At 35.5% G+C, this 26,481-nt stretch overlaps 1 protein-coding gene across 1 annotated transcript in view; it reads right to left on the bottom strand.

The window, feature by feature from the left end:
- The window catches only part of UNC13C (unc-13 homolog C), a 350,422-nt gene that overhangs the window by 44,658 nt on the left and 279,283 nt on the right, over positions 1-26,481 (bottom strand). The window contains exons 23-26 of the mRNA XM_025038961.1: positions 23,995-24,118; positions 21,442-21,498; positions 16,637-16,717; positions 4,550-4,697 (exon numbers count right to left, since the gene is read on the bottom strand). Coding sequence (XP_024894729.1) covers positions 4,550-4,697; positions 16,637-16,717; positions 21,442-21,498; positions 23,995-24,118 — 410 coding nt within the window. The remainder of the gene's footprint in view (positions 1-4,549; positions 4,698-16,636; positions 16,718-21,441; positions 21,499-23,994; positions 24,119-26,481) is intronic.

The raw sequence follows: 26,481 nt of genomic DNA on the forward strand, positions 1-26,481 counted from the left end.
TTTGAATATATGCCTCTTTGTATAGGAGTTTGTTCAGAGGTGATGCTTAGTAAATATTTAAGAGAATGCAGAGTAAGAGGGTATATTATTACTGTAGTAAATTGCTAGAATAATAAATATGTTAGCCTTATAAACTGAATTCACAGTTTCATTTGAGGATTTAAGAATACTTAATACTATATCCATTTTTGGATTTGTTTATTTCTCAATATTTGGAATAAAAAGAAGAGAGACGATAGTGTTTTTCCATGTTGATAGATCTTATTTAAACTTTGTGGTTCATAAATTTCTAATGGGACTCAATCCCCTGTAGTTTTTTCTTTTTCTTTTTTTTTTTTTAACTGTTAGAGAAAGATTACATTTAAATCTATTCAAAAGGAGAACAAAGGAGAAAAGCAATGTGAAAAGTGGAAAGGAGCAAAAAAAGAAAAAAAAAGGAGAGGAAGAAAGAATAAGTGAGCAAGATACAGTAGACTTTTCTATACTTATACACCCATTTATAAAGAAGCCGAATTTAAATAAGAATATTTTTTAATGAAAAGTATATCTTTCAATTTGAAGATAGTGAAAAAGTAATTCAATTGTTATTGTTTTTCTTGACATTTAATATTACGGTTAATTTTCTAACAGATATACAAGGGAAAAAACAGGAAAGAGAAAGATGAGAAATTATTTTTGAGAAAGAAAATTTGAACAAAAGAAAGACAATGAAGAAACTAAAGGGAATATTTTATGAGAATAAAAGAAATAAAATTTGAATTCTTTAAAAAGCACGTTTAAGATTTCTAAAGGATCCCAAATCCTTTTACACAACACGTAGATCAATTAATAACACTTGAATAATAATTCAATGTAGTTTTAAACAATAATTTCCCTGTAGAGGATGTTAGAAATTAAGAGAACAAAAAATTACTTTGTTTTACTGATTATGAGGTAAATGAAAACATGTAAAATTTATCCAAATGATGTTGACTTATGTATAATTTGGATTTCATTTAGTTCTGGATTCCTGACTTAAGAAATCATGGAAAAAAAAATAAATAAGCCCAAGTATTAGAGAACTATTCATTCAGAGTATTTGGTGTTTATATTCATTATCAAAATTTGCACACAATGGTTAACAGCACTGGATCTAGATCTAGACTAGCTGAATTAAGATTGGCTCCACTTTCTAACTGTGTGACCCTGGATTTGGGTTCCCCCAGAAGCAGACCCTGAGCTAAGCATTCAAGAACAAATGGTCTCCCAGGGAAGGGATCACAGGAAACACTGGTAAGGGACTGGGGAAGTGAGAAAAGGAAAAAGGAAGGAAACCGAAAAAAGAATATGGTATGAAGCCAGCCCACCGAGGGGAACTGGAGCTTCATTTTACAGGGGAACTCTCAGTCTGTGCAGAACACACTTTAGAGTTGTCCCAGCTGTGGAAGCTGAATTGCAATTTGTTTGTTTGTTTTTTTCAATCTGCCATTTTCCTGCCTTTCACTGGTTGAGGGTTGCTCCTTGGGGCAGTAACTCTGTGGCACCTCAGTTTATCCTGAATGGAGCTGAGTATGCTCTGTGGCTCCTCGGGCAGAAAGCGGCAGGGGTTTGCTGTATGCAGTACTACCTTATATTTCAAATTTTGTACTCGAAATATACCCTAACACCAGTATGGTCTTTATAAATTGAATTAACAAAATATAAGCTTTTAGATTAACAAAAATTAAATATAATAAGTATTAGAATAACCGTTCATGAGTACTTGGTACTGTGCTAAGTGCTAGAAAATTATTTGGGTAATTGCAGCAGTATTTACACTGGAAACTGAGACTTCATCTGGTCTTTTTGGATTCCTCATGCTATTAGGATATCAGGTACCACTGATATTCACTGGAAATGCTGATCTGCAGAGCACAGTACCGAAGAAATCCAAAGGGTGGAACCCAAGTGTCTCTATTTAAACATGTCCAGTATCAAATGTTCAAAGAATGGTATAATACCCATATAAGTAAAACCCTCAGAAATTCAACTTTTCTATGTTTCTCAGTTAAAGAACCCTGGAAACCGAGGTTCCTTTGAATCCAAAGGGAACGTGGAGTGGACAGGGGCGTTTGGAAGTCATAAGTATAAACCACGACGTTAGGGTCAGTTATAGAAATGGAGATTGTATTTTATTTATTTGTTTTGGTTGTGTCATACATAATTTTAATATTCAACTAATTTTCCTCTCATCTCTCCATTTTCTCACTATTTTATAAAGGATATGGTGTTTTTGCCTAATTTCATGATTCGGTCTATGGTAATGAATACTGAGATGGGATTACGATAGAATTAGAAGAAGAGAGAGAATGAATATAAACTTGGAAATCCTGCATCCATTAACTGATGAGACTTTGGCTTGCCTCAATTTTTGATTGAACCACAGTTATGTTATGTTAGGCAGCAATATGCCTCCTTTTTCCCCTCACCCAGTTTGGAAGTATAAACACCTATTTGAGCAGGTGGAGAGGGGAACTGTGGAGAGATGGCAGGTGACAGTGGAGAATCCCTTATTATCACCAAAGATGTGGAAAGAATATATGTTTTCTATGGCTCAAGTGAAGCCCATAGGAGGAAGTTGGGCTTCATTCAGCCTTTATGCTGGGACCCCATTCCAGAAGGCTGATCACTAGGAGCGGATATTTAAAGAGCAAGAAGCTATGGCATGTGCTGCAGGAGGCAGTCACTGAGGAGCCCCTGAAGGGAGCTGGAACAGATTCTGCTCACCAGGGAGCTGAACAGATAGGAGGATCTCTAACATGGGGCCCCTCAGAAAGCCGGCACATTGATGCAACCATATATCTCCTTCTTCCTTTTCAGTTTTTGCCCCCAAAATGCTAAAGCAGAGAAGCAGGCAACAAGGAAGAGCAAAGGGCACATCAGGCTCTATTAATACCTCAGGTTTTTTGGGCCTAGTCATACTTGGCTGCAGACAATTGAGGGGATGACTGGATAGATAGGAAAGAGATGAAAATTAGTTTCTACAGAGCTTGGCTGAGTGGAGCCACTGGAGAAAATGCAAAGTCATTGTATATCTCTATCCTACCGACTTCAGTTATGGGGGCGGGGGTAAGCATGCTCAAAAAAGCCAGAAAAGGGGAGTAAAAAAGAAGAAGAAAGACCAAGGCTGAAATAAATTATTTTAAGTCAGGGGGTTATTAGGATTACAGATCCTGTTTTTCCGTACCCCTCGATACGTTTTTAAAGTTGCCATACATAATACACAATAAAACATTAATGTGCTAAATTCCATATACCAAAATTTATATACATATGCAGTTTTTTGGTGTGACATCTATCTGTGCATACACATAAATGTATATCTAGAAAAGCAAAAGTTTTATATACCTACATTCTCTGGGAATAAAGCTATAACACCATTTATGTGATGTATTAGAACTGTATTCATAATTATAAGGTTCAGAAAACCTTGTAGGATTATGGATAGGGAGTAATATTTTGAATATTTTGGTATTTCTTGATAACCCCTCATGAACTCAACTCTCTTCTCCTTTCGGGAACCATCCCAAGATGTAAGCTCACATAGGTTTGCATATCATATTAAAAAGAGTATAGGTAGCATTTAATTGGACACTATCAGAAAGCACAAAGTGTTAAAGACAGGCCAAACACCTACATAGTGCCTACCATGGCATTACCTTTGATGAAGTTAGAAAAGTTAAAAATACATGAAGAAGCACAAATAAGTCTGGAGTATTTTCATCATAGGAAAAATATCTCTAAGCTTTCTTTTCTGAGGCTCTCTTATGAATGAAGACTGTGTTCTCTTATTTATATTTATGATTTCTGAGCTGTGATTTATTATGCTCTAGAATTTTAGCCAGCATTTGGCTCTTTTTGACTCATACTGACATTTTCAATAATCTCTCAGAAATGCCAGATCGTAAATGCATATAATTACCAAAATATAATAAATCACAAAGCAACTTTAAAGAAAGGTTGTTTAACAATAATGATAGAAGCTTATGAAGTAGGAACTTTGCCATGCGAAACAGGTCAGATCTGAGTTTTAAATAAAATACTTACCTCTCAGTTCATTTATAAGTAAAAGGTGGAAATTTTCTCATATAAAATTAGGATAAAATGAAATTTTCCTTCTGGAAACCCCAGAGCAGGAGATTTTACATTTGAAATCAGGATTTGGTGAATTATCATTTTTTGGGGGTGAGTTACCAAGACCAGCAAATATTGAACCTTCTGTACTAAATCGAAGGGAATATCACAGTCATGGATATTCAAAACTAGGTTTTACTAAATTTTATGAAGTTAGACTCACCAACAAGAATCAGACACTCTATACAGTTTTAGTATTAAGCATGCCCTAGTATTATTAAAATTATTCATAAAATTATAATTCATGAGTATTAAAACATTGGTAATTTTCTACTAATCATAGCCTCCATTCTTATTGCTTTAATTTACTATAGTAAAAATCATTAATAGTATTTATAACAATTACGTTGAATTTTAGTTAAGTATTCAGTTTTTATCACATCCATGTGTTACTTACTCTGTGAGGTTTGAGTGTCGATGAACTTCTTTATCAAGGCATCAGTAGTTTGGGTATAAAGACTGAGAGCATATCTCAGAGACTGCAGATCTGGGCTTTTCTCCAAGAAATTTTTTTTGAGGCCATTTCCTCCAGCATGGAAGTATTGCTAAAAAGAAAATAAATAATGTAAGCAGAAGCATTTGAAAAGGGGTATTGAAGGAAGGGCTTTATTGCGGTAACAGTAAAGCTCTAATGGAATAATACCTCAGTTCCCTCAGTATCTCTGAAATGATGCTCTACATCACAGATCCTTGAGGCTTAAGACTTTTCTTCTCATTCAAAACTTTATTTAAGCATATGAGATATTGAAGATACAGTGGTCAGAATCCTTTAGAATGACATGTTTAGGTAATAATTGTCAACTTGGTTACTGACTTCTGTTTCCAGAGCATAAGAAAAATATCCAGAGTTGCCAAAATTTCACAAGGAAAGTAGATCTTAGTTACATATTTCCTGACACTAGTTTGTCACTTTAGACCAGATACCTGCTAGCTCATCTTCCCCATCCTCTAATAACACAATGGTGCAGATGTAGGCCAACCTAAAGACACAGAGTGGTCCTTAGAAAGTCAACATCCCAACAGAAGTTTTTTGTTTTTGTTTTTGCTATTGTTATCCGACAAACTCAAAATACAACAATATTTATAGGTAAGATAATAGAGAGGATATAGGCTCTTTGACAATAAATATGGTCAATAAAGGATGTTAGCATTTTGCATGCTGCAACTATTATGCACGACATCTCTTTGGAAAGCTGAATATCTAGATATGTGATACAACTGTCTTTCCTCCCCAAACATTTAGAGATAATATACTATTTATAATATTCTGTTCATGTTAGATAAATGGTTCTCTCTCTCTGTACCAACAATATTAAACTACACACTCATTGCAACGTGGCTAACTATGATCTGTAATCTCACAAAATGACATATTTTGAAGAAGCTCAACAAATAACTAATACATGCTCTTAAATGGATATGTGTCATCCCTCTATTCCACTACTCAAAAAATTCTGAGCTAAAACAAGTCAATGAACTGAAAAATCATAACTATCTCAATTTTCTCCCCTTTTCAAGGGGAGATGTAGAAAAATATTCTGCATATTTGTAAGCATCTGAGAACACTTTTAAATAGCGTAGTAGAGAAGATTCAGGCGGTAGGCCAGAGAAAGTAGCCAGTGGGGATATATGAACAAAGATTGCTCCAATTACACTCTCCCCAAGGAGAAAAAATTCCATTTCCTGATTTTAGTTGAGTGCACTGTGAGAACACAAGTCTGGCAAAAGATATGTATGATTATGAAGAGGAGGCATAGAAAAATAGAGAGAGTAGTTTCTTACTTTTTAAGAGATGACAAAGATATAATATTTAAAATTATCCTACACTTGAATCTTCCTGTAAAAAATGTTGAAGTATTTTCACAAGTAGAAAGCATTTATTGAGAACGACACCAGAATTGTTTCAGGTGTCTTGGTAGATAAAAAAAAATATATGATAGTTCCTTTTTTCAGAAAACATGGTATGATATTTAAGGTGGAAAAATGTTAAATGTATTTAGTGAGAGCGGACGATTTAGTTTGGTCTTGACGTTTCTCCTAGAGGAGTGGTGGGGTGCTATCTGGAGGTGTGTTTATGTAATGAACCAAGGAGCTGACAGGGTAGATAGGTAGGTATGAGTCGGACGGAGAGGGACAATGAAGAGTTAATGAGGCTCGGAGACTGTGCAGCAGCAGAACGTACACAACGAGGTACCTGGTGGTACCTGGTACCTTTCTCACTTCCCTGCGCTCCCCTTCGCTCGCCTGCAGTTAACTGCAGATGACCATTATATGACCTTATTTTAGGGGTGCTAGACCAGTACCAGTAAAATTAGTTAACTGAGCGTACCCTCATAGTTCCTACAATGCGGGTGTATGACAGCCCATGTACGGGCACACACTGCGTATGCCCCGGCCAGAATCAAGATGGTCTGAAGAAGGGACAGGGAATTTGTGCCTTTCAAGGTAGGAAGGACAGGAGAACAAATAAACTTATGGCCCATAAAAAGTCAGATCCCCAATTTCTAATCACACTCAATTTTTATTGAGCTAGCCCCTTGGACTTTCTTCCAACTGTACTTTACTCAGCCTACTTTACTTAATAAAGTCACTTCTGTTTGCTGCTTTTCTCTGCTCTGTGTTCCTTCTTCCAGGTTCAGACCTCCATACAAATCTTTCGTGGGGGATCCAAGGGCTGAGCCCAGACTCTTACACAACACAAACACCTGACTGTTGATAACTTAGCCATCAGATGAAATAACTCACCCTAGAAATAAAGAGCAGTGAGATAAACTGAATCAAGAAAGAATAGGCAGGATCTCCGGAAGGAAATCCTTTCTCCCACCCTATGTTTCTCAGACAGGCTCCACCCTTATATGCTGCAGGTGTAAGAACAATGATTTCAAATACAGATAATGAGGGAGGTATATAATTCTATTGGGGAAGGAATCAGTAGAGTTTTCCAAAAAGGTGACCTCTTTGGCATTTATCAGTTTCTCAGCACTGCCATTTTAAATATCAGTAGCCACTAGATACATGACTACAGTGGACTAGAGGAAGAAGGCAATCTCCCTGGGTGACCAAGAGAAACCCTAGGAGTCCCAGCACTACTTAAGAATAATTGAAGTTCTTGTAGTTCTCACAAGATATTTCTTTGGTATAGTTTAAACTGTACTGTTTTGCTACTAGTATTCTATTCTCATTACAAAACTTGTGCTGCCTGGAAATTTCAATTTGTCTCTAGGCAGTAAAAGAGCCTGGAAAAGTTGAGATGACACCTTAGTCTTAAAGATTCACAATTCTTATTATCATATTAAAGGCTCTGAGACTCTCTGTGGTAAGGAAATCTGTTGAACCTTTCATTAACACACAGTAGTCTCCCTTATCAGCAGGAGAGACCTTCTAAGGCTCTCAGCAGGTGTCTGAAACTGCAGATAGTACCAAGCCTTACATACATACTGTTTCTTCCTATATATACATATCTATGATAAAATTTAATTTATAAATTAGGCCCAGTAAGGGTTTAACAACAATAACTAATAATAGAATAGAACAATTATAACAATATATTGTAATAAAAGTTATGTAAATGTGGCACTATTAAGCAAAATAAGGGTTACTTGAACACAAGCACTGTGATATCAGGACAGTTGATCTGATAACCAAGATCTAAGATACTAAGTGACTAATGGGTGGGTAGTATATACAGCGTGGAGACGCTAGACAAAGGGATGATTCACATTCTACAGGGTGGCTAAGATTTCATCACGCTACTCAGAATGCTGTCCAATTTAAAACATATGCATTGTTTATATCTAGAATTTTCCATTTAATATTTTTGGACTGTGGTTGACTGAGGGTAACTGAAACCACAACAAGTGAAACCATGGATAAGGGGGACTCTGTACTTGGTTCTTAAAATCATGTGGCTACAGAACACCAATCATGCAGGATACTTATTAACACACTTGGGGGCAAACATATTTCATGGATTATGATTTAGGAAATCCTACAATAGAAGAATATGACTGGACTTCATATAATTGAGACACTTCTGAGGGTATAGAAAGCTTTGTGGAAGAAGGGAACTAGAGTTAGATTATGAAGGCATAAACTATGTATTCATTCTTGAGCTCCCTAAAATTTTATAGGAAGACACGTTTTTACTATGAAGGCATTATCTTCTAGGTCTTTGTAAGATGGGGGACTAATCATGAAGTGAAAACATGAATAAGGTATGAGTTTGTTACCGAGGAAAACCTAAGGGTCTCCACAGAGTTTTAGGTTATGACACAGAACTGACTTCTGCTAAAATCTCTAGCAAGACAGGAAGTTAAGAGAACATTTGTAGGAGAAGAAATGATACTTTTGTCTTCTGGAGTGCATTGTATAATAGGAGATGTTGCAAGACAAACCCCAGACACAAGTTAGCAATATTAGAAGAGAAAACAAGTTGCAAGATGCTAAGAATAAAAGTCTCCATTCAGTGAACAAAGACAAATAACACATGCCATAGGCTCCTCACTCCAAGAGCAAAGGAAATGATTTCTATGGTTATGCAAATGCAACCTTGATGAAATGCTACTTTATGGAAGCCTTTCACACAGTGTTCAGAACCTGGGCAACAGCTCCCAAGAGCATGAATCTCCTTATCTCACCAGCACAGATAATCAAGAGAAAAGAGGATGTAGTCAACTACCAGTACCTTGTCATTCAGTGATTCCATATTCAGTTTTGGCTCTTTGAAAGATCCCCTGAAGGAGCAGGAGAGTAGAATTTGTATTTTGCTGAGGCTTGGGTGTGAAGGATATAAATGTGGGGCTGATGTGTGGGAGTGAATGGCTTAGCTATTACAACCTTCTACCCATAGCTCAGTGCAGCTGAATTGATCTCCATTAGTTATAACATTTTGTAGGGGAATTATATCCTACAGGAGAATATCTGAACGTGCAGTTTTAAAGCCTTTGGATGTTTCCCTTATGCATGTGGAAAGTGGATTATTCTCCACTGGTTCTAAACAAAACGCTATGACTCAGTTTATTATTGTTCCTCTGCAACCTGCAGTATAATCCCCAAACCACCACTTTGATTTGTTCAGATGTTTTACTTAGACTGGGGCAAATTAGCAGAAAATAATTGGCAAAATATCATGTTGGGACAGGTCATTTCCTGCCCAAGAAAAGTCCAAGAAAGGACTTTCATCAGAGGACCATGGAGGAGATGGTTCTTTAGTACTGTAAAGGATCAGGATGTCAGCTGGGTGACATTCTCCCTACCCTTGTCCCTGTCCTGGCTGATATTTTCAATATGGACTTGGACAAAGGCAGAAAGTGTGTTTTTCAAATGTGCAGTTGAGCCAAAGCTTAAAATTATTATATTGGATGACAAAATAAGGCTTCAGAAAGGTCTTGGCAGTCAGGAATGGTGGGTGAACATTTATAGGATCAGATGACGAAGAGCAAAGAAAAAGGCCTGTAGTCATGATACAATGTTTACTGCCAACTTCAGAATGGGGGTGACTTAGCTTAACATCAGTACAATTTTAAAAGCCATAAAGATTTATTTGCTCTCAAGTACAACATGATTTAATAAGCGATGGTACAACTATCAAAGCTAATAAAATCAGCATGCATTAATACAGGTAGACAGGTCAAGACAAAGGGTGTGATAGAGCAACAACATTCTCTGCTGGGTGGTTAGAACAAATCTGGAATATTAGGGTCATTCCTAGGCTTCATCATTTATAGGAAGCATGAAAAATTAGAGGGCATTCAAAGGTGGATGAGTAGAATTTTCTAAGGTCTAGAAGACATTTTATTTAATAAATGGCCGCAGAAAACTTGGGGTAGCATGATCGTTTTCTTTGATGTCTGAATGACTATCATATAGAAAAAAATAAAATTATTTTATAGTAATTTCAAAGGACGGAAGTGGGATCAACGAGCTAACAACACGGGTGTCTCTGTATGAGCCGAGGAGGGAAGATGTTGGATTATGTTCCCAATTCTGAGATTTTAGAATCCTCTTCACCTTTTTGACTCTGCCCTTTACTTTAAAATGTGCTAGGAAAAATGTGATTCTTCATCCTTCTTCTGTGCAATGCAATTTTTGCATAGATTATTTAACCTCACCGAACGTCAGTTCATTCATTTGTAGAATGGGAACAGAAATATCCACGGTGTCTGACGGTGGCGTGGTAAAGATGAAACGAGTCACTCTATCTGAAACAACGTCATAAAGTTCTTCCTACTCCTAAGAAAATATACTTAACTGGTAGAATAACTCTCCAGACTCTAGCCCTGCTTTGTTTCCTGAGCACCAGCCCCTGTCTCCTGCAGTTTACTGCATATTTATTTCCATGTTTCTGCCACCATATCTAACTCCAAGGTGGCAATAAAAAAATTACCCTCCTGCCTTATTTGCCATTTTCCTCGGTGGAACCATGCTTTCCCAACCACTTGGCTAAAACCTTGAAGCATCCTGGGCTCCTCCCTTACTCTTACCCTAATTTCAGCTGCCAAATTCCAGTGACTCTGCCTTTCTTGTGTCACTCATCTCCATCTTTCACTTTCTACTCGTAAGGCCACCACCCTGGTGATAGCCCTCATCATCTTATGCATTAAGTAACTGTAACTGATCTCTGTGACTGCGATTTTGAATTATTCAATCCATTTTGCCCATACTCATAAAATTCCAATTGCTAAAATGTCACTTTTAGCATGCCATGTATTTTCAAAATTATAAATGGCTCTTCTTTTAAAGAATCCACTGAGAGTGCAAAAGGACATCTGTACTTTCAACCCTAACATTTCCTGTAACCTCGTTTTACATTTTTTTACTATGAAAACCTCCAATTAAATCTAGTTTGGTCAATAGAATGGTCTAGTTACTGACTCCTAGCCCTCCGGCCATGTCCCTTTCCATGGTGAAATCCTTTTTTCCTGATTATGGTCAAGTCATGAGATTTCCTCTAAGAAAAACTTGTCTCTCCTATCCAGCCTGTGAACTCCCTTCCATCCCATCACTCCTTTGGCTTTTCCTGATCTCTTGAGTTCATAGAGGTTGTCCACTCCTCTAAATCCTTACCACTTTTTACCTGTGCCCCTCGATAATCATCTGTGTCACCCTGTTCCATCTCTTATACTGTTGTTTTATAAGTTAACACGTATCATGATCAAATTTTTAATGTGCCTTTTCCATCTTTAATCTAGACTAGAAACTCCTTGAGAAAAGGAATAGCACTGCTTCCCAGAGGGGAGTCTCAAAAAACACTGAAGAGTCCTACGGGGTTTGTGCCGTATAGAGAGAGGATGCTGTGCCCAGGAAACCAAAAGGCCAGAGGGCAAAGCCTTAAGGATCTGAACTACTGCTTTGGGGTAAAGAATCAGATTTAATAGTTAGCTTCACTGAGAGAGAATGAAGGGTTTATTGAGAAAGGAGGGGGAAAAAGGAACAGGTTGCAGTAGACTATATGGGATCTTGGTTAGTAGAAAGGAGCTCTTCCAAAATAAACCAGTTCTCAGGCAACATGGTAGTTATATTCATGAAGCGCTTTCTATACGACAGGAACTGTTTTAATTATTTTATGTGTGTTTACATTTAATTTTCTGACAATAATCCCTTAAACCCTATTTTTATTCCTGTAGGAGTAACTTGCACACTCATGTTTCTATTGCTCTCTTAATCACCCACTATCTCGATATTCTAATGCTCAGTGGTATAATTTCCCACATAGTTTCAAATATTTTAATTACATTTGCATTGTATTTATTATCTGATATTTGTCAAGTCTTCTACCCTTTACAATAATATGTTGGCTTTGCTAATGAAGGGGGGGGCTGGTGGGGAGCACTAATATATCTGAATGGGGGTTGGAAAGAGTTATATATGAAGTATCATTTCCTTTATCTTGAAAAATATCCAGAGATTTTTTTTTTTTGTTTCTTGTATTCTTCATGAAATTGCAAAAAAAAAAAAAGAAAGAAAGAAAAGAAAAAGAAAATAGACAGAAAAAGAAAAAGAAAGCATTTTGGACCTGATTGTAATTTGTGAGAGAAAAAAATGAGTACTGCTTAATTAGGATAAAAATCGTTGCATGCTTAGCAAGACAGTCCTTTTAAAATCTCAATTACAAACTCTTTAAATTCTTCAACTCTATTTGTCATATATTTGAAGATATTTTATAATCTATTTTTACTGACTGTTGGGAAGCATGCTAATGGTTCTTCACAAGTTTGCAAGAAGAATTTACTTTTCGATTACATATACTATTTTGGTAGCAATTTTCCATCATTATTTTTTTTTCCTTATGATACCTGAATCATAATTTTGGTAAATTCGAGCAGATAATTCATTTTGTAAACTTAGATAAAATAATAATAACCTGCCTTTATCAACTGTGGTTTACTTTAGAAAATTGTTTGATAGATATTTTAAAAATTATTTTCTACTACAACTGGAATCCCCTTTATACATCATATCAGATTAAGCTATTCCCTTACTTCTCCCAACAAAATGAAGTTCAAATTCTTTACCTTGATGTTTAAGCCTCAGTATTTTGGCTCCAATCCATTGTTGCTCTTTTATTCTCTATAATGCTCAACCAGTCATGATCTGTTCCTCTACAACAGACTATCTGAAGTTTTCAGGTTTAGCCACACCTTCTGTTATTTCACTCATACTTTTCTCTAGGTCTACAATTTATCCCATAAACTCCAAATTTGCGTCTCTAGGAAGCGTTTCCCTAAAGAGAATTTAGTAGCCTTACCACACTCCCAGCACTTTGTTCACATCTCTTTTATTTTATCAATAGTAGATATTTTTGTCCCTAAGAGCGAGGTCTCTCTTATCTCTAGCCACCTCTTCATTGCTCAACATATTTTCTATATACAGTAAATCTTCAAATAATAATTTTTGAAGTATAGTACTCCAAACTAGGTAGGGTACTTTGTTCTTTCTATGAGTAGCTGAATTTTAAATAATATAAAAACTATACTAATAATGATTTTTTTTAAAAAAGCAGATGCTGAGAAGCAGCCAGTTAAATTGCCTCATGAACAACAGATAGCAGGATGGGTAGGACCTTAGCCATGGTAAGAACCTCAGAGGCATAACATCACAAATCCTGCTATTTGTCTGGGATCCTGAGTATCAGAAATGGTGTTATTTGGATTAAGAAAGTAATAAGTAAATTCCAAAGCTATATTTTAATAGATATTCATATTTAGTCCAAATTCTTTCCTTTATACCAAGAAATGTAGATTTCTAGAGGGTCCTGGTCCACGTTTATCATTTTTAAACCTCCGTATTGCCACTGCATGAAATCAAATACATCTGCAGCATACACTGCAGAGCATCATGTTCAGGTCCAAATAACATGTGCTCCAGGGGAATTTGGAAAGTTGGGAAAAATAAAAACTGCCAGCTTTTTTTTCTGAGTATTTTTAAACTTCATCATAAAATAACTTGAGGATTGTTCAAGGTATAAGAATTTCCTTAGATTTGGAGATTCATGCTCAGGTTGAGTACTTCCTATTGGAAAAAAAATGTCTCCTGTTTCTCTTTGAAAGAAACCCACCTTTCGGGAAATCTCACAGCAGTTCTGAGTCTCCCTGGCATAATCTAAGACTCAAAAGTTAAACTAGGACCCCTTCAAACTAGAGTTTCCCAACCAGCATATCTATTAGCTTACACATACTGATTATTAGCTATCTGCTGCATTCATAGCTGCTGCCTTTCTACTTTTGTTTTTAAATACTATTGATTTGGCTGAGTTGGCAGGAGAATGGAATGTCTCAAAGCCCAACCATGCTACCTGCAGTAGATCACTAATTTCTGTTACTTGTACCATATTCTACACTTTTGACTTATAATTGAAACTACATGTAACTGGTATGACAGAATCATCTGAAAAAATTTTATTACCTAAGAGAGTTTAATATTTTTATAAATACTTGTGCAGAGATTGAAGGATTTTAAATTATTTTTAAATAATTAAGAAATAATCTAAATAATTGAAATATGGCATTATAATTTAGAAAGAACTTATCACTGAAGAACTATTATCCATTTTGGCCTGCTACATTTTACCTACACTTTCTTACCATCTAGTGACATGTGACATAGGAACAAAGACTTTAGAGTTTGGAATTATTTCTCAGCAACTGACTTTAGAGTTTGGAATTATTTCTCAGCTCTGCCAATCACTTGCAGCTCCGTGGCCTTGGACAAAAAGTTCAACCCCCCTTAGCCTCCATATTCTTGACCTGTCTAACACTCAGGAAAATTATAAGAATTAGGAGAAATGATGTACACACCTGAAAGATATTTGAAAAAATGAAAAGCACTTTTTCAGTCTATATTCTACAAACTCAGTAGCATTCTCCTTTTCTCACTCCCAGCTTATTTATTTAAATTGAGCTAAAGAGAAACTAAGGCTCATCTTTTTGGCAGCCTTCGTTAGTATGGGTAGCATCTGCTACTTCTAAGACCACCTCTCTTATGAGGTCTCTGCTTGCCTTATAGCATTCCCTTTGTTGGGCTTCAGGCAGACTTTGGGGTTACAATTATTTAAATAGTACTCCTCTTTCTCCTGAATTCTTTTGGAGTCAACATCAGAATTAGTGCTTTGTAAGATAGTCAGTAGGGGCAAATCTCAGATGCAGACAAGATAAAGGGAGGTCTAGCTTTGGCTAACTGATGACAGGGCCATTCAAAGTAGATATCAGGTGAATGCCTTGGCAGATGAGCAGAACACAGGGACAAGGGAATCTAACAACAGGCACAAGAGGCCTAACACGGTGACCCCTGAGAAAGAACTGGCATCATATAACTTGAGTAATAGGGGAACTGGAGATCTGACCTCAGGCTCTGAGGCTCTGAGGCTCAGGAGAACCAGGGTCAGACTCCAGTACTAGAAGAACAAGATAATGACACAGATCCATTTATTGGATCTTAGACACCAGGAAAGTCCTAAAGAGCAAGGCTGAATTAAAAGATCATCACAGATGACTGACAGGATAGTTGAGCTGTCAAGATGTAGATCAGGGAGGATTTTTTGGGTGGTCAGGTCTGTCTCAGAGTTTCGGCAGAGCTCAGACTACAGATGGTGGTTATGTGCCTTGATCAAAAAGAATCAGAGAAATGTTGGGATTGGGGCCAGGGGGCAGGTCTGTTGATACTTTGAATGCCACTCCCTATTTTCACAGAGCACATTTTCCTTTCTCTCTTAAAGTCATGCATTGACCTAATAAAATCAATAAAGAACTGAATTCAGATTCTAAAAATTGTACTTTTTTTCCTCTTCATGGTGCACTTTAGAGTTCTTATTTTTCTTACTAGCATTTCCCTATTTATAGGTATTAGTGCTGCTATGATTTCAAAAGTCGGTCATTTCAAAAACTATTTTTGAAAATAATTTTTAAAAAGGACTGGTTTTGTATTTTCCCCCTGTATTTCTTTTTCGTGTTTTCCATTTTTCTTGAAAAGTATTTTGCAAAATTTCCAGACTTCCAGACAATACCCTTGCTGTACCTTTAGAAATTTTTTCTGTACTCTCACTGCTAACTTCACACTCCCCAGTTTCCAGCAGGTGTTATGAAACTCACTTTGCAGATTTCATTTTGCAGTTTCTGACATTGCAGAAGCCAAAGATAGCCTCTTATTCAATGCGGACACTGCAAAACAAAAGCCAGGAGGTGATAGTTTTGTGAAGGTGTCCGATTGTTATACAGGTAGAACTGCTTTAATGAATACCATTGTAATGTCTGTTTCTATTCAGTGAGACTATTCTGTGCTCTGAAAACGGCTCCTGGTAGGTGACACTTCTTGCTATACTGTTCACTCATCCTGGATAATAGATGCTTCCCTTAGTGAAGCATGCAAACATTGGACACTGTTTAAATTTAGAAGATAATTAATTTTCACTCTTTAATATAAACTTTTACATGTAAATATGAAATGTATACATATAAATATATAAAAAAGCTATGAAAACAAAGAACTTCTAAGTTAAATTTAGAGATCTGCACACATTTAGCCCACACTACAACTTTTGGTCAACCTATGCCTGTGAAAAATTGATGCACTGAATGCAATGCCTTTGAGTTTTTAGCAGAAAATTAAATTATCGCGCTTACTGAGAGGAGAAGATTGATCTTTCAAACATTATTTCGACAAGCATATAACAACACATAAGAAAAATTAGGATATGCCTTTCTTTGAAAATACATTTTACAACATAGGTTTCACATGTTTTTTTTTTAGAGATAGACAAAGGAGGGAAGCATAAGGGCAGAGTAATATGAATATGATAAGGAAATAGTATGGGTTAAATCTGACATACTCGGGAGATGTTATCTATACAACTGTCTGACATACTCGGGAGATGTTATCTATACAACTGTTATCCATGGATAACACAGCTCCACTAATATGTATCTGGGGTACCTTTCTCTGAGGGTACAGCAGGAGTCTGTATGCATATCCAAGTGCTTAATACCCTTACCTTGATGGTAGCCAGGACCACTTCCATTATGGCGCACTGTCTTGGCGTCAGACCCCTAGCATCCTCTCTAATCATGTGCTCCTGGAAAACAGGTTTACAATTGCTTATAAAATAACCAGTTTATTTGTTTAACAATTATTTTCAAACAAAGTCTGTATAGTTCCCATATACAAACATTTTCTATTTGAAATATTTTCTTTCAATGGACACTTTTTAGATAATTTTGTCATATATTTAATAAATATCCATTTTGCCAAAAAAAATGTTAAATGTTTACTTAAAGTGCAGTACTTGATTTGTATGGTGTCTTTTTTTTTCCACTTATAAGTTAATGTTAGAAAAAAAAAGAGAGAAACCTGGAAAATGCGTGTATCTAATCTTTTTCATCCTTAATTCTCTGCTTTATGTTTTATAACACTAAGGAAAGTTAATTATGGAAAGGATTTAAGAGGTGAATTTTAGCCTCTCCCAATAACTACTGATAAAGACTACTTTATAATGCCTCCAATTTATTCTCTTTCTTGGATCCCCATAATGTTTTGTCATTACTAGGAAAAGCCCCGAAGAATTAAATGAATTTGAGTCTGGACATTTTCAATATTTTAAAATCATTTTTCAACATTTTAGAACTGATGTCCATATTTTACAATGAATTTTCCTTATTGTTCACTGTGGACTTTCTCAACCCATCATTCAAAGCTTATTTAGGGAAATGATGGTAGAAAACTGAATACAATAATAAAGGAAACAGAAATTTTTCTAAGAGAAAATTAAAAAATTCCTGACCTTCCAAATTAATGCAGTGTTCCCAGGGTTGCTATTGTTCTAGTCAATAAGAATCAACAAATATTTATGAGTGCATTATGTGCCAGCACTGTTCCAGGTGATTCAGACATATTGTTCAATAAAGAAAGACTTTTACTCTTCTGGAACTTAAATTCTAACTTCTATAAGTGCCTTTGTGTGAATTAGAGGAAAAGACCATGTGGGAGGACACACCTCTGAGAATATATGGCTTGATTAATGGATCAGTGCCTTTGGGCAGTAATAAAAGTTGTCTCATTTTTCTATGGAGCACAGCTCCACATCAGCACACATGGCTTCATTGTGACCATCAGTCTTTCCCTTAGCTAGGCACTCTGTGCATTTCACAGATTGTACAATCACAACTAGTGGCTCATCCCTCAATTGTAGCCCTTATTCTGTTATTTAGTAGATGCCACAACTTCCTTAAAATAATCTCTATCTGTTACTCACTTCTGCAGGCTTTCAGTGCCTATCTTGGCAATTATCACCTGCTAGGCACTCAATATATCTTTGGTAATTGAATTGTACTTCCTTCAGCTTATCTTGTAGGGTACAACATGCTTAAATGTATTCATACTCCTTTGAATATTGTTGAAACTATGGTATAATGCTTCACAGATCCCTGGTATTCACTTCTGCATCTCACAGCATCTTTCTCTGATATAAAGATTTCAACACCAACACATGAATTCATTTAATATTTTTTAAACAGGAATATTAAATACCCTCTGAGACTCAAAGAGTAATGGAACATATTTGCTGAATTATAGGGTGAAATGCTTTAGGGAAAGTAAACACAAATATTTTATATTAATAAATCTCTCTGGCTTTATTGGTCTTGACTGGCTTTATGATGTGGTCATATTTTTTAATAGATGCTAATAAATAAGATATGTGGTGCTGGAGAAAAATATAATTCTTGCTAGAAATAATTTTTCTGGGATTTAACAATAGCCCATTCAAACAAGGGAGTCTCTGAAAGAGAATGGCAATGAGTTATTGCCCAATGAGTTATAACTTGCTTGAAGTAAATACATAGTCTCTGATGTATTTTTATTAATTGGTTTTGATATTATATTACCTAAACATGAAGATGTATTCTTTTTTAAAAAATTGACAAATAAATCTGATCTCATTAAATAGTAATTAGTTTGGTATACATAATATACATATATTATGGAGTTCCAGAAGCACGAGGTAATAAAGAATATGTCAGACTGCTGAATAAATCCTTGTTTTAAGAGTTAATCTCAAACCATAGTTATCTCATTGTTCTATTTTCCTTGATCTTTTAAGTAAGGTTGTTGTTAATATTTCTATATAGGATTTCCAAATTTATCCGTTGGTACAATTATTTGAAATAGCACTTTTCCAGTGGATTAATCCTGCTTCCAAACTAATATATACAAAAAATATAAAGACCCATGGTTTAAAATGAAAAACAAACAAACAAACAAAAAACCTTTGGTAGTAACATTCTAGTAAAATAAGGGAAAATAGCTTTGCAAAATTCTGTTTCATTATTATGGCTAGATTTTTAAGTTTTTCCATATGATTGTTGAAGCCTTACTGTTCTGTAATACAAACAATAATTAAATGGACTAATAACTTAATAATTAAAAAAATCAAAGGTCAGTAATAGAAAAATATGATACAGAACTAAGTTATTTTCCATCACCTATGTATAACAAGATTCTATTTCTAGTCCTGCAGATTATTTCAGTATTGATGAAATAACCTTTTTATTCATAATTTGGACATTTTATTTATAATTTGCTTTTAGTTTATTACAATCATAAGATAATTCATTGACTTGAAAAAATTGGGGGCTGCAAAGGGACATAAACTGTTATGTTTTCTGTAGACTCTAATTTTTCCCACCTAGCATGCATATGCCCTGTGGAGAGCCAATCTCTATCCCACACAGAGTTTATACGATTTCAACAAGGCAGACTGTATCCCCAGCTCAGGGGTGGGTTTGTGAGTTAAGCCAAGTGGCATATGTCACTCCCCAGGCCACAGTGGTTGGCTTGGGAATGGTGATAACACTCCATCAGAGGTGATGATGTGCCAGTGGACTTTGCTGGAATTCCTTGCATCGAGGTGGGTGTTCTTCTCTTATAGGATTTCAAGTTCAAAGATGTTAGATATAGAGCAGAGACCACCATTTACAAGCAGGAAAGGAAGTCTGTTACAGCAATACAGCAGACAAGGAGAGAGCAGAGCTGAGAGATAGTGAGTGACTGGGTTCCATAACATCATTTGAGTTCTTAATCAAGCAGTGATGCAAACCAGAGTTACCCAAGGACTCTATGGTTTCATGTAGCAATAAATTCCCTCCTTGCTTATGTTAGTATGGCTTTTCATCATCTTAAACTGAAATATTTCTAGCTGAAATAACAATCCTTGCAGGAAACCGAAGCTCGGGGAGATGGAATATGTTTCCTAATATTGCACAGATGCTAGAAGCACGGCCAGGTCCATTTCTTTTGTAATGAGATGCTATGATGTTTCACCTTCATGGTTTAATATGAGAAACTTTAACACTATATAAATCCACTTTTCAAAGTAGAAACTAAAAATCCCAGGGAGGTAATAGAGGGATAAAGAAAGAGATAGAGATCTGGGATACAAAACAATAGTTTGGCAATGACATCTATCTTCTACCTTCCCTTTGAACTATCAACATCACTGAATACCTGTAAGAAACAATTTTAGGTAATGGTTGTGTCTTCTAAATGGATTATCGGCATTTTTTTTCCTGTAAAAGGGGAATAATGTAGGTGATAAAATAGGATTCTGAAATTATAGGGCACCTATTTTATCTTGGCAAGTAATTACACAGTCAAATGAATTATCCTCCCTCTGTGTTGTACAAACAGAACAATCCCAGTGCTACTAACTTTGAGCTGCCACTGAGGAAGAAGGCATGATAACTCCTGTGAGTGGGAGGTGGCAATTCTTTGCAGTTACCATGCAAAGATAATGTATGCATTATCTCATTTATCCTCACAACAATCCTATAAACCAAACATTAACATTTTCCACATTTTACAGATGTCAGATCTGAAGATTAAAAAGGTTAAATACTTTGGCTAGTGTCACATAGTTGAAAGCAGCTGAGGTAGAATTAGAATCACGGTGATCTGTGTCTGTAACCCATCCCCATGCTACACTATATTCTAATAGGTAGAAATGAAACAAAACAACATGTATTTCAACATAGGCACAATGTTGGCCTATATGTGGTCCATTGATAAATGAATGGATGGATGAAGAAAATGTGGTATATATACAATGGAATACTATTTGGCCTTTATAAAGGAGGAAATCCTCCCATAATGCAACAGCATGGATGGACTCAGAGGACATTATGACAAGTAAAATAAGCCAGTCACAGAAGCACATATGTATTTTAACCAGTCAAGTTTCTTTCCTAGTGGAACAGAAACTGAGGTGCCTGCACAATTGCAGAGTCTTGTGAATCTCAAGCAATAATAAAGGGCAGGTTATTTAGTCAGCAAATTCTCTTTTATAATGGGGTTGAACATGTTGACAAGTTTAATGCCTGCTTTAATGAGTTTCATTTTCTCATTTAAGTTTTTCATCTATAAGACTTCTCTAGATTTTACTGGATTTCTATGAAGTGTTCCATTTTGCCATTATTTATATAAAGTCAATTTAGTATATGAAAGAAAATATATTCTCTAATTTACTCCAAAAGCAGAAATGCCTAATGCTACAACATAAAGTCAAAAACTCCTAGTTGCCCTACCAAATGGAAAATATCAGAAATATAGCAGAATGAATAAAGAAGCAAAATTCCATCCATATATTTTGACCTGATCCAACCTTGAAGCAGATTGTGAGATCACGAACACATATCTTCTTTGTCCTGCTGTGTTAGATATCATTACTGGTAGGAGAATGGTTTCTTGCAGAGCTGTAGTTACCTCAAAACTTTTCACAGACAACCAGTAATTTTTTTTTATTATTACCTTCAGTTTGGATAACTGTCCAAGATCTTTAGCAGCAATGAAAATCATCTGGGGTCCCTAGAGATACACATAAAAAAAAAAGAGAAGACTCAATTTTAAGATCTTTAGTAATATTCATAGTAGAAATGTGGACAATAGAGAATTTGTTTTATTTCCTTATTATATCTATGACTTTTATGCCAGATGTCTTTAATCAGTCTATTTTACAGATTGGGTCAAAGGTATCTAGAACTTCTGGCAATATAACTTATGTCCTTATGGGCATCCCACTTCTGAAAGTTTTAAGTCGAAGTTACTAAATGGGTTGCTGCTAATGTAGCCAGTTTAATTTGGCATTTAGATTAAATCTGTGATCTTTAAGTTTTATTAATTCATTTTCATTAGAGGCAACTCCCTTACTCCATTCCTTCCCAAAATCAATGTATGCCAAATTTCAAGATACAGAGCTGAAGAAGGCGGAGCTGTTCCTCCTGAAATGCTGTATAATCAGAGACATGCCTTCAATTCCACCCTCAACTGGAAACTTTTCCTGGAACCCTAAGGTTCTAGGAAGAATGAAAAACACCGAAATAAACTATCCAAAGCACTACTGGAATGAAAAACTAGAGGCATGCCTGTTGGTAAATGTGACAGAAGTACTAAATTTGGCTAATTTCATTAGCAGCCTAGACTATTTTCACAATAAGTAATCAGCCATTTTGGAGTACCATTCTCCATTTTTTTTAGTGGAATCTGTATATTCGTTAGGAAATTAAGGACTACAAAGTTAATAAGAACAGCAATCACATCTAATTTTGCTCATATTTTGTCCCCACACCCAGCACAGTGCTTAGTACATAGTAGAAACTCAAAGAACAGGTACTAAATGAATGAATATATAAGATAGCTTCATACTTGGGGATCTCAATGCTAGAGAAAATCGAGGTGATGATGAGCTTTCCTAGGAAAGAACTTACATCAAAATTGAAATGTCATATATAGCATTTCTGCTATAACACAATGTATGTATTCTTAAAAAACCTCATATTCTACAAAACTGTACACTAGAAATAGTAGGGCTCATGGGGAAAATAGCAGTGGGCAACATAGTCAAAGCTCATACAATTTTATTGCTGAATAACTGTCAAAAACAATAAATGCTACTTTGGGAGACAGCTTAGACTGCTTGCATTTTGCTCAGTGAGGCTGGTGACTTCCTCAAGGAATATTAAAAATGCAACCCCCCCACAAAACAACAACAACGACAACAACAACAACAAACAAACAACAGAACAATCGAGTACAATTACGGGCTGAGACAGTACCCTCACAAGTGAAGCTCTGAGCACAGGGGAAGGATAGCCTGCCATGTGTGAGAGCCACGCAAGGTGTATCTTTCTGGATAGAAAGCCTATGGGCAAGTGGGCCCTCCTCTGCCTTTTAATTTTTTTAAAAAATTAGGAATGAAAGGGCTCCTGCCTGTGTAGTAGCCAAGCTGAGTTCATAGCTTTTCTATTCCAGAGCCTCTCACCTAGGAAAATTTTCATATAAACAACCCAATTTCCAGATTATTCTGACATCATTCTCGTATTGGTTGCTGACTGGTATTACAGAAATACATTGTGTATTGTAGCAGAATAAGATATGCGTGTGTTTATAAATGTGATTTGGCTCCCCTCATATGTAGGCTATCAATGATTATACCACACATTAATGGCATGAAGCAAAACTCAAAGTAATTTATATTTTATCACCCACTGACTGGCAGTAAATCAAGAAAAACATATGTATCTTTGCATCTTGGAACACTTTACAAGAAAACATTTTCTGTATAATTTCATTGGATAAATACAGACCAAGTGTGCATGATTAATGGCATCAGTACATATTTTAGTGTCATTTATAATTACTCATTATTTGCACTAACTCGTCTTCCTCCCAGAAAAAAAAACATTACTTCATGACAGGTGCTTGCTAGGATTATTTTTTTTCTTTGCTTAGCTCAGGATAAGGGAACTGAGATACCTGGACTGTGTATCCATTTGCCCACTGTCTAACTTTGCTGTCAATTGATCTTTTGGTTTATTTCACTGTATATGATATAATCATGTGCTTCAAAGCCACTAAAAGCTGTCTCCTCTATTAATCTCTAAATGGGAAGGTAATAAATAAAAGTAAAATGTAAAGATGAAAAAAAACCCACAAGGCACTGCTTGATTTATCTTTTTAAACTGTAAGATTTCAGAAAGAAACACAGTGGGGATGTTCTATCCTAAAACTATTTCCCTGGAGGTTCACAGTAAAATTAAAAATTATGTGTAGACTAGATAACCCTATAAATTGAATTTAGATACATTTTTTTCCAAGAGATAAAATTTGACTGCTATTGCCACTATTTAAAATTGATTTGTATAAGAGAATGTTATTTGAATCATCATTTTAAAAATACTGTATACCAAACTTTTTTTTCCCAAAAGAGATTCAATTAATATTTCATCTGGATCAAAATTGTTCACGTAAACAAAAAACAATTAGATGGGTTATTAAAAGTATAATAAAACTTTAAATACTTACTGTTTGGTCTGTCAGAGGAGGGAGAACGATTTGCTTTTCTATTTTGTTAAGAACTAGCTTCCACAGCTCTTTCAAAACTCGTTTCAGAACTGTTTTCTCACAGATTTTTGCTGAGAGACTTAATCTGAAATAGCGCATATAATCACTCTAAAACTCATATCAAGGTATCAACTTATTTTAATGAACAGAAATTCACATTTTTTTCAATACTGAGATTCAAATACCTGAACAGGCCTTTATAATTTTCAAATGCTAAACTTCATTTACTGAAAAAAATACATAATATCAAAAATCTATTTTATCATGCTTTACATTAGATAATTATCTCCTTGGTAGAAAATGAATTCAGAGTATTTCTCTCCTACAATTGCTTTCCTAAATTGACATCAAGACTTCCAAAGTATGTGATTTTCACCTGCATTCCCAACTTGTATTTATCCCATGCCCCATATTCATGGTGTAGGCCAAACACCAAGGAAATACATTTATATCACTACCTGGCCCTGTACCAACATAACAAGATGTCAAAGATGCATGTAACTTCACTCAAGAGCCAATATTTACCAACTTTATTTTCCAGTTTTACTGAGATACAACGGACATATAACATTGTGTAAGCTTAAGGTGTACAACATAATGATTATATGTGTACATAGTGAAATAATTACCAAAATAAGTTAACATTCATCATCTCACATAGTTATAATATTTTTCTTGTGATGAGAACTTTTAAGATCTATTCTCTTAGCTATGTTCAAATATACAATACAGTATTATTAACTATAGTCACTATGCTGCACATTATATCATCAGGACTTATTTATCTTATAGCTGGAAGTTTGTACCTTTTGACTGCCTTCACCAATTGCCCCTACCCGCCCCCGCCTCCCAACCTCAGGCAAACACTAGAATCATTCTGTTTCTGAGTTCAGGTTTTTTTTTTAGATTCCAAATTTACAAAGTTTAATAGGTTTAAGGTATCTCTTACAGAGTCTTCTCATGGAGAGATAATGATGGTGACATCATCTGGCAATTATATAACACCTTAGTTTAGAAATCTCTTCTGCAGATATTTCTCATTTATTACTATATCCACTTTAGAAGTCAAAAACAGGCTCAGAGAGGTTAGGGAACTTGTCCAAGGAAGTGAAACTAATAAGTGAGGGCTGAAATTCAAAGTCAGGCTATCTTCCTCTGAATCCAGTATGTCATCCAAAGCCCTACCTTCTTGATAAAGGTGTTTGTGTATGAAAGCACAGAAGTATATGAAGACACAGTGCTGCATACATATTTACTTAAAATACCATAATATGATGTGAACTCTTTGAGATTCCTTTAATAGGAGTTAATTAACCTGTTTCACAGTGGACTAAAGGTGTCATTCATATATATATATATATATATGAATATATATATATATAGACAGGGTAGCCTCATTGACTCTAAGTACTGTGCATACTTTTGGACTCAGAAATTATAAGCTGAGTTCTGGTTCTGATAGAATCAGAAATGACTGTTTTAAATATTTAAATATATAATATTAACATTTAAATAACTAACATTAATATTAAAAGGTATGTGGCATGTGAATGGCAAAGGGAGAGACTTTCAAAATACATTTTCATGTAGAAGTATTTTTCCTAACACTACTGTATGTGGACACCTAATAGACATAAAACACATGAAAACAACCTCCTCTGGATGAAGAGAAGAGTTGGGACCCCTCAGGCATATCCACAGAACTCCATACGTAGCCCCACTGGTTTAGAGGCCATTGTTTGGGGGTCGCATGTCTAGCCTGCTAATGGCCATTATCTGGACACAGCAGAAGCCAGCAGATGTGTCATGGCAGAACAACAGAACCTGAACTCAGACAAATTACTAGGATGTTGTGAGACACAACAGATCTGCCAGTTTTGCAGCAGATGTATAATTTTCATTTTCAAAAGGTCTGAGTTTAAGAACCGATCTTGTTTTTACGGTTAGCTTATGTACTTGGCATGTTAACTAACCCTGCTTGGACTGGAACTGAATGAATAGGTATAAAATCATTGACATGTTTTCAACTCCACATGGCATTTCTGTCACCTGGAAGTAGAGTTTACAGCTCATTTTATAGAGTGGTGAGGTCTTGGTGGAGAAAATGAAACAAACAAATAAGATGTTTCACTTAAAGAGGCTGCATAAAGACAGAGAGAACCTACACATTTATAGCATGACACAATTTCTAAAGGGTTTTTCTCAAAGCCACCTTGAAAACTTCTGGCTCTCTATTGTTCATTTAAAATAACTAAAAAAAAGAAAAAAAGAAAAAAGAAAAAACAGGCATCTAACAACTGCATCCTTAATTTAGTCAGAATTAATCAACTTGATAATGTAAGATAAAAAGCACTTATTTTGGAACCTGAGCTATCTAGAGTCACTGACTACAGAACCAATTATCCAGAAAATTTTCAAATGCCATGATACTAGCAGGCCATAGAGACT

The sequence above is a fragment of the Pteropus alecto genome, unplaced genomic scaffold, assembly GCF_000325575.1.
Source record: "Pteropus alecto unplaced genomic scaffold, ASM32557v1 scaffold86, whole genome shotgun sequence".
In the NCBI taxonomy this organism is placed as follows: Eukaryota; Metazoa; Chordata; class Mammalia; order Chiroptera; family Pteropodidae; genus Pteropus; species Pteropus alecto.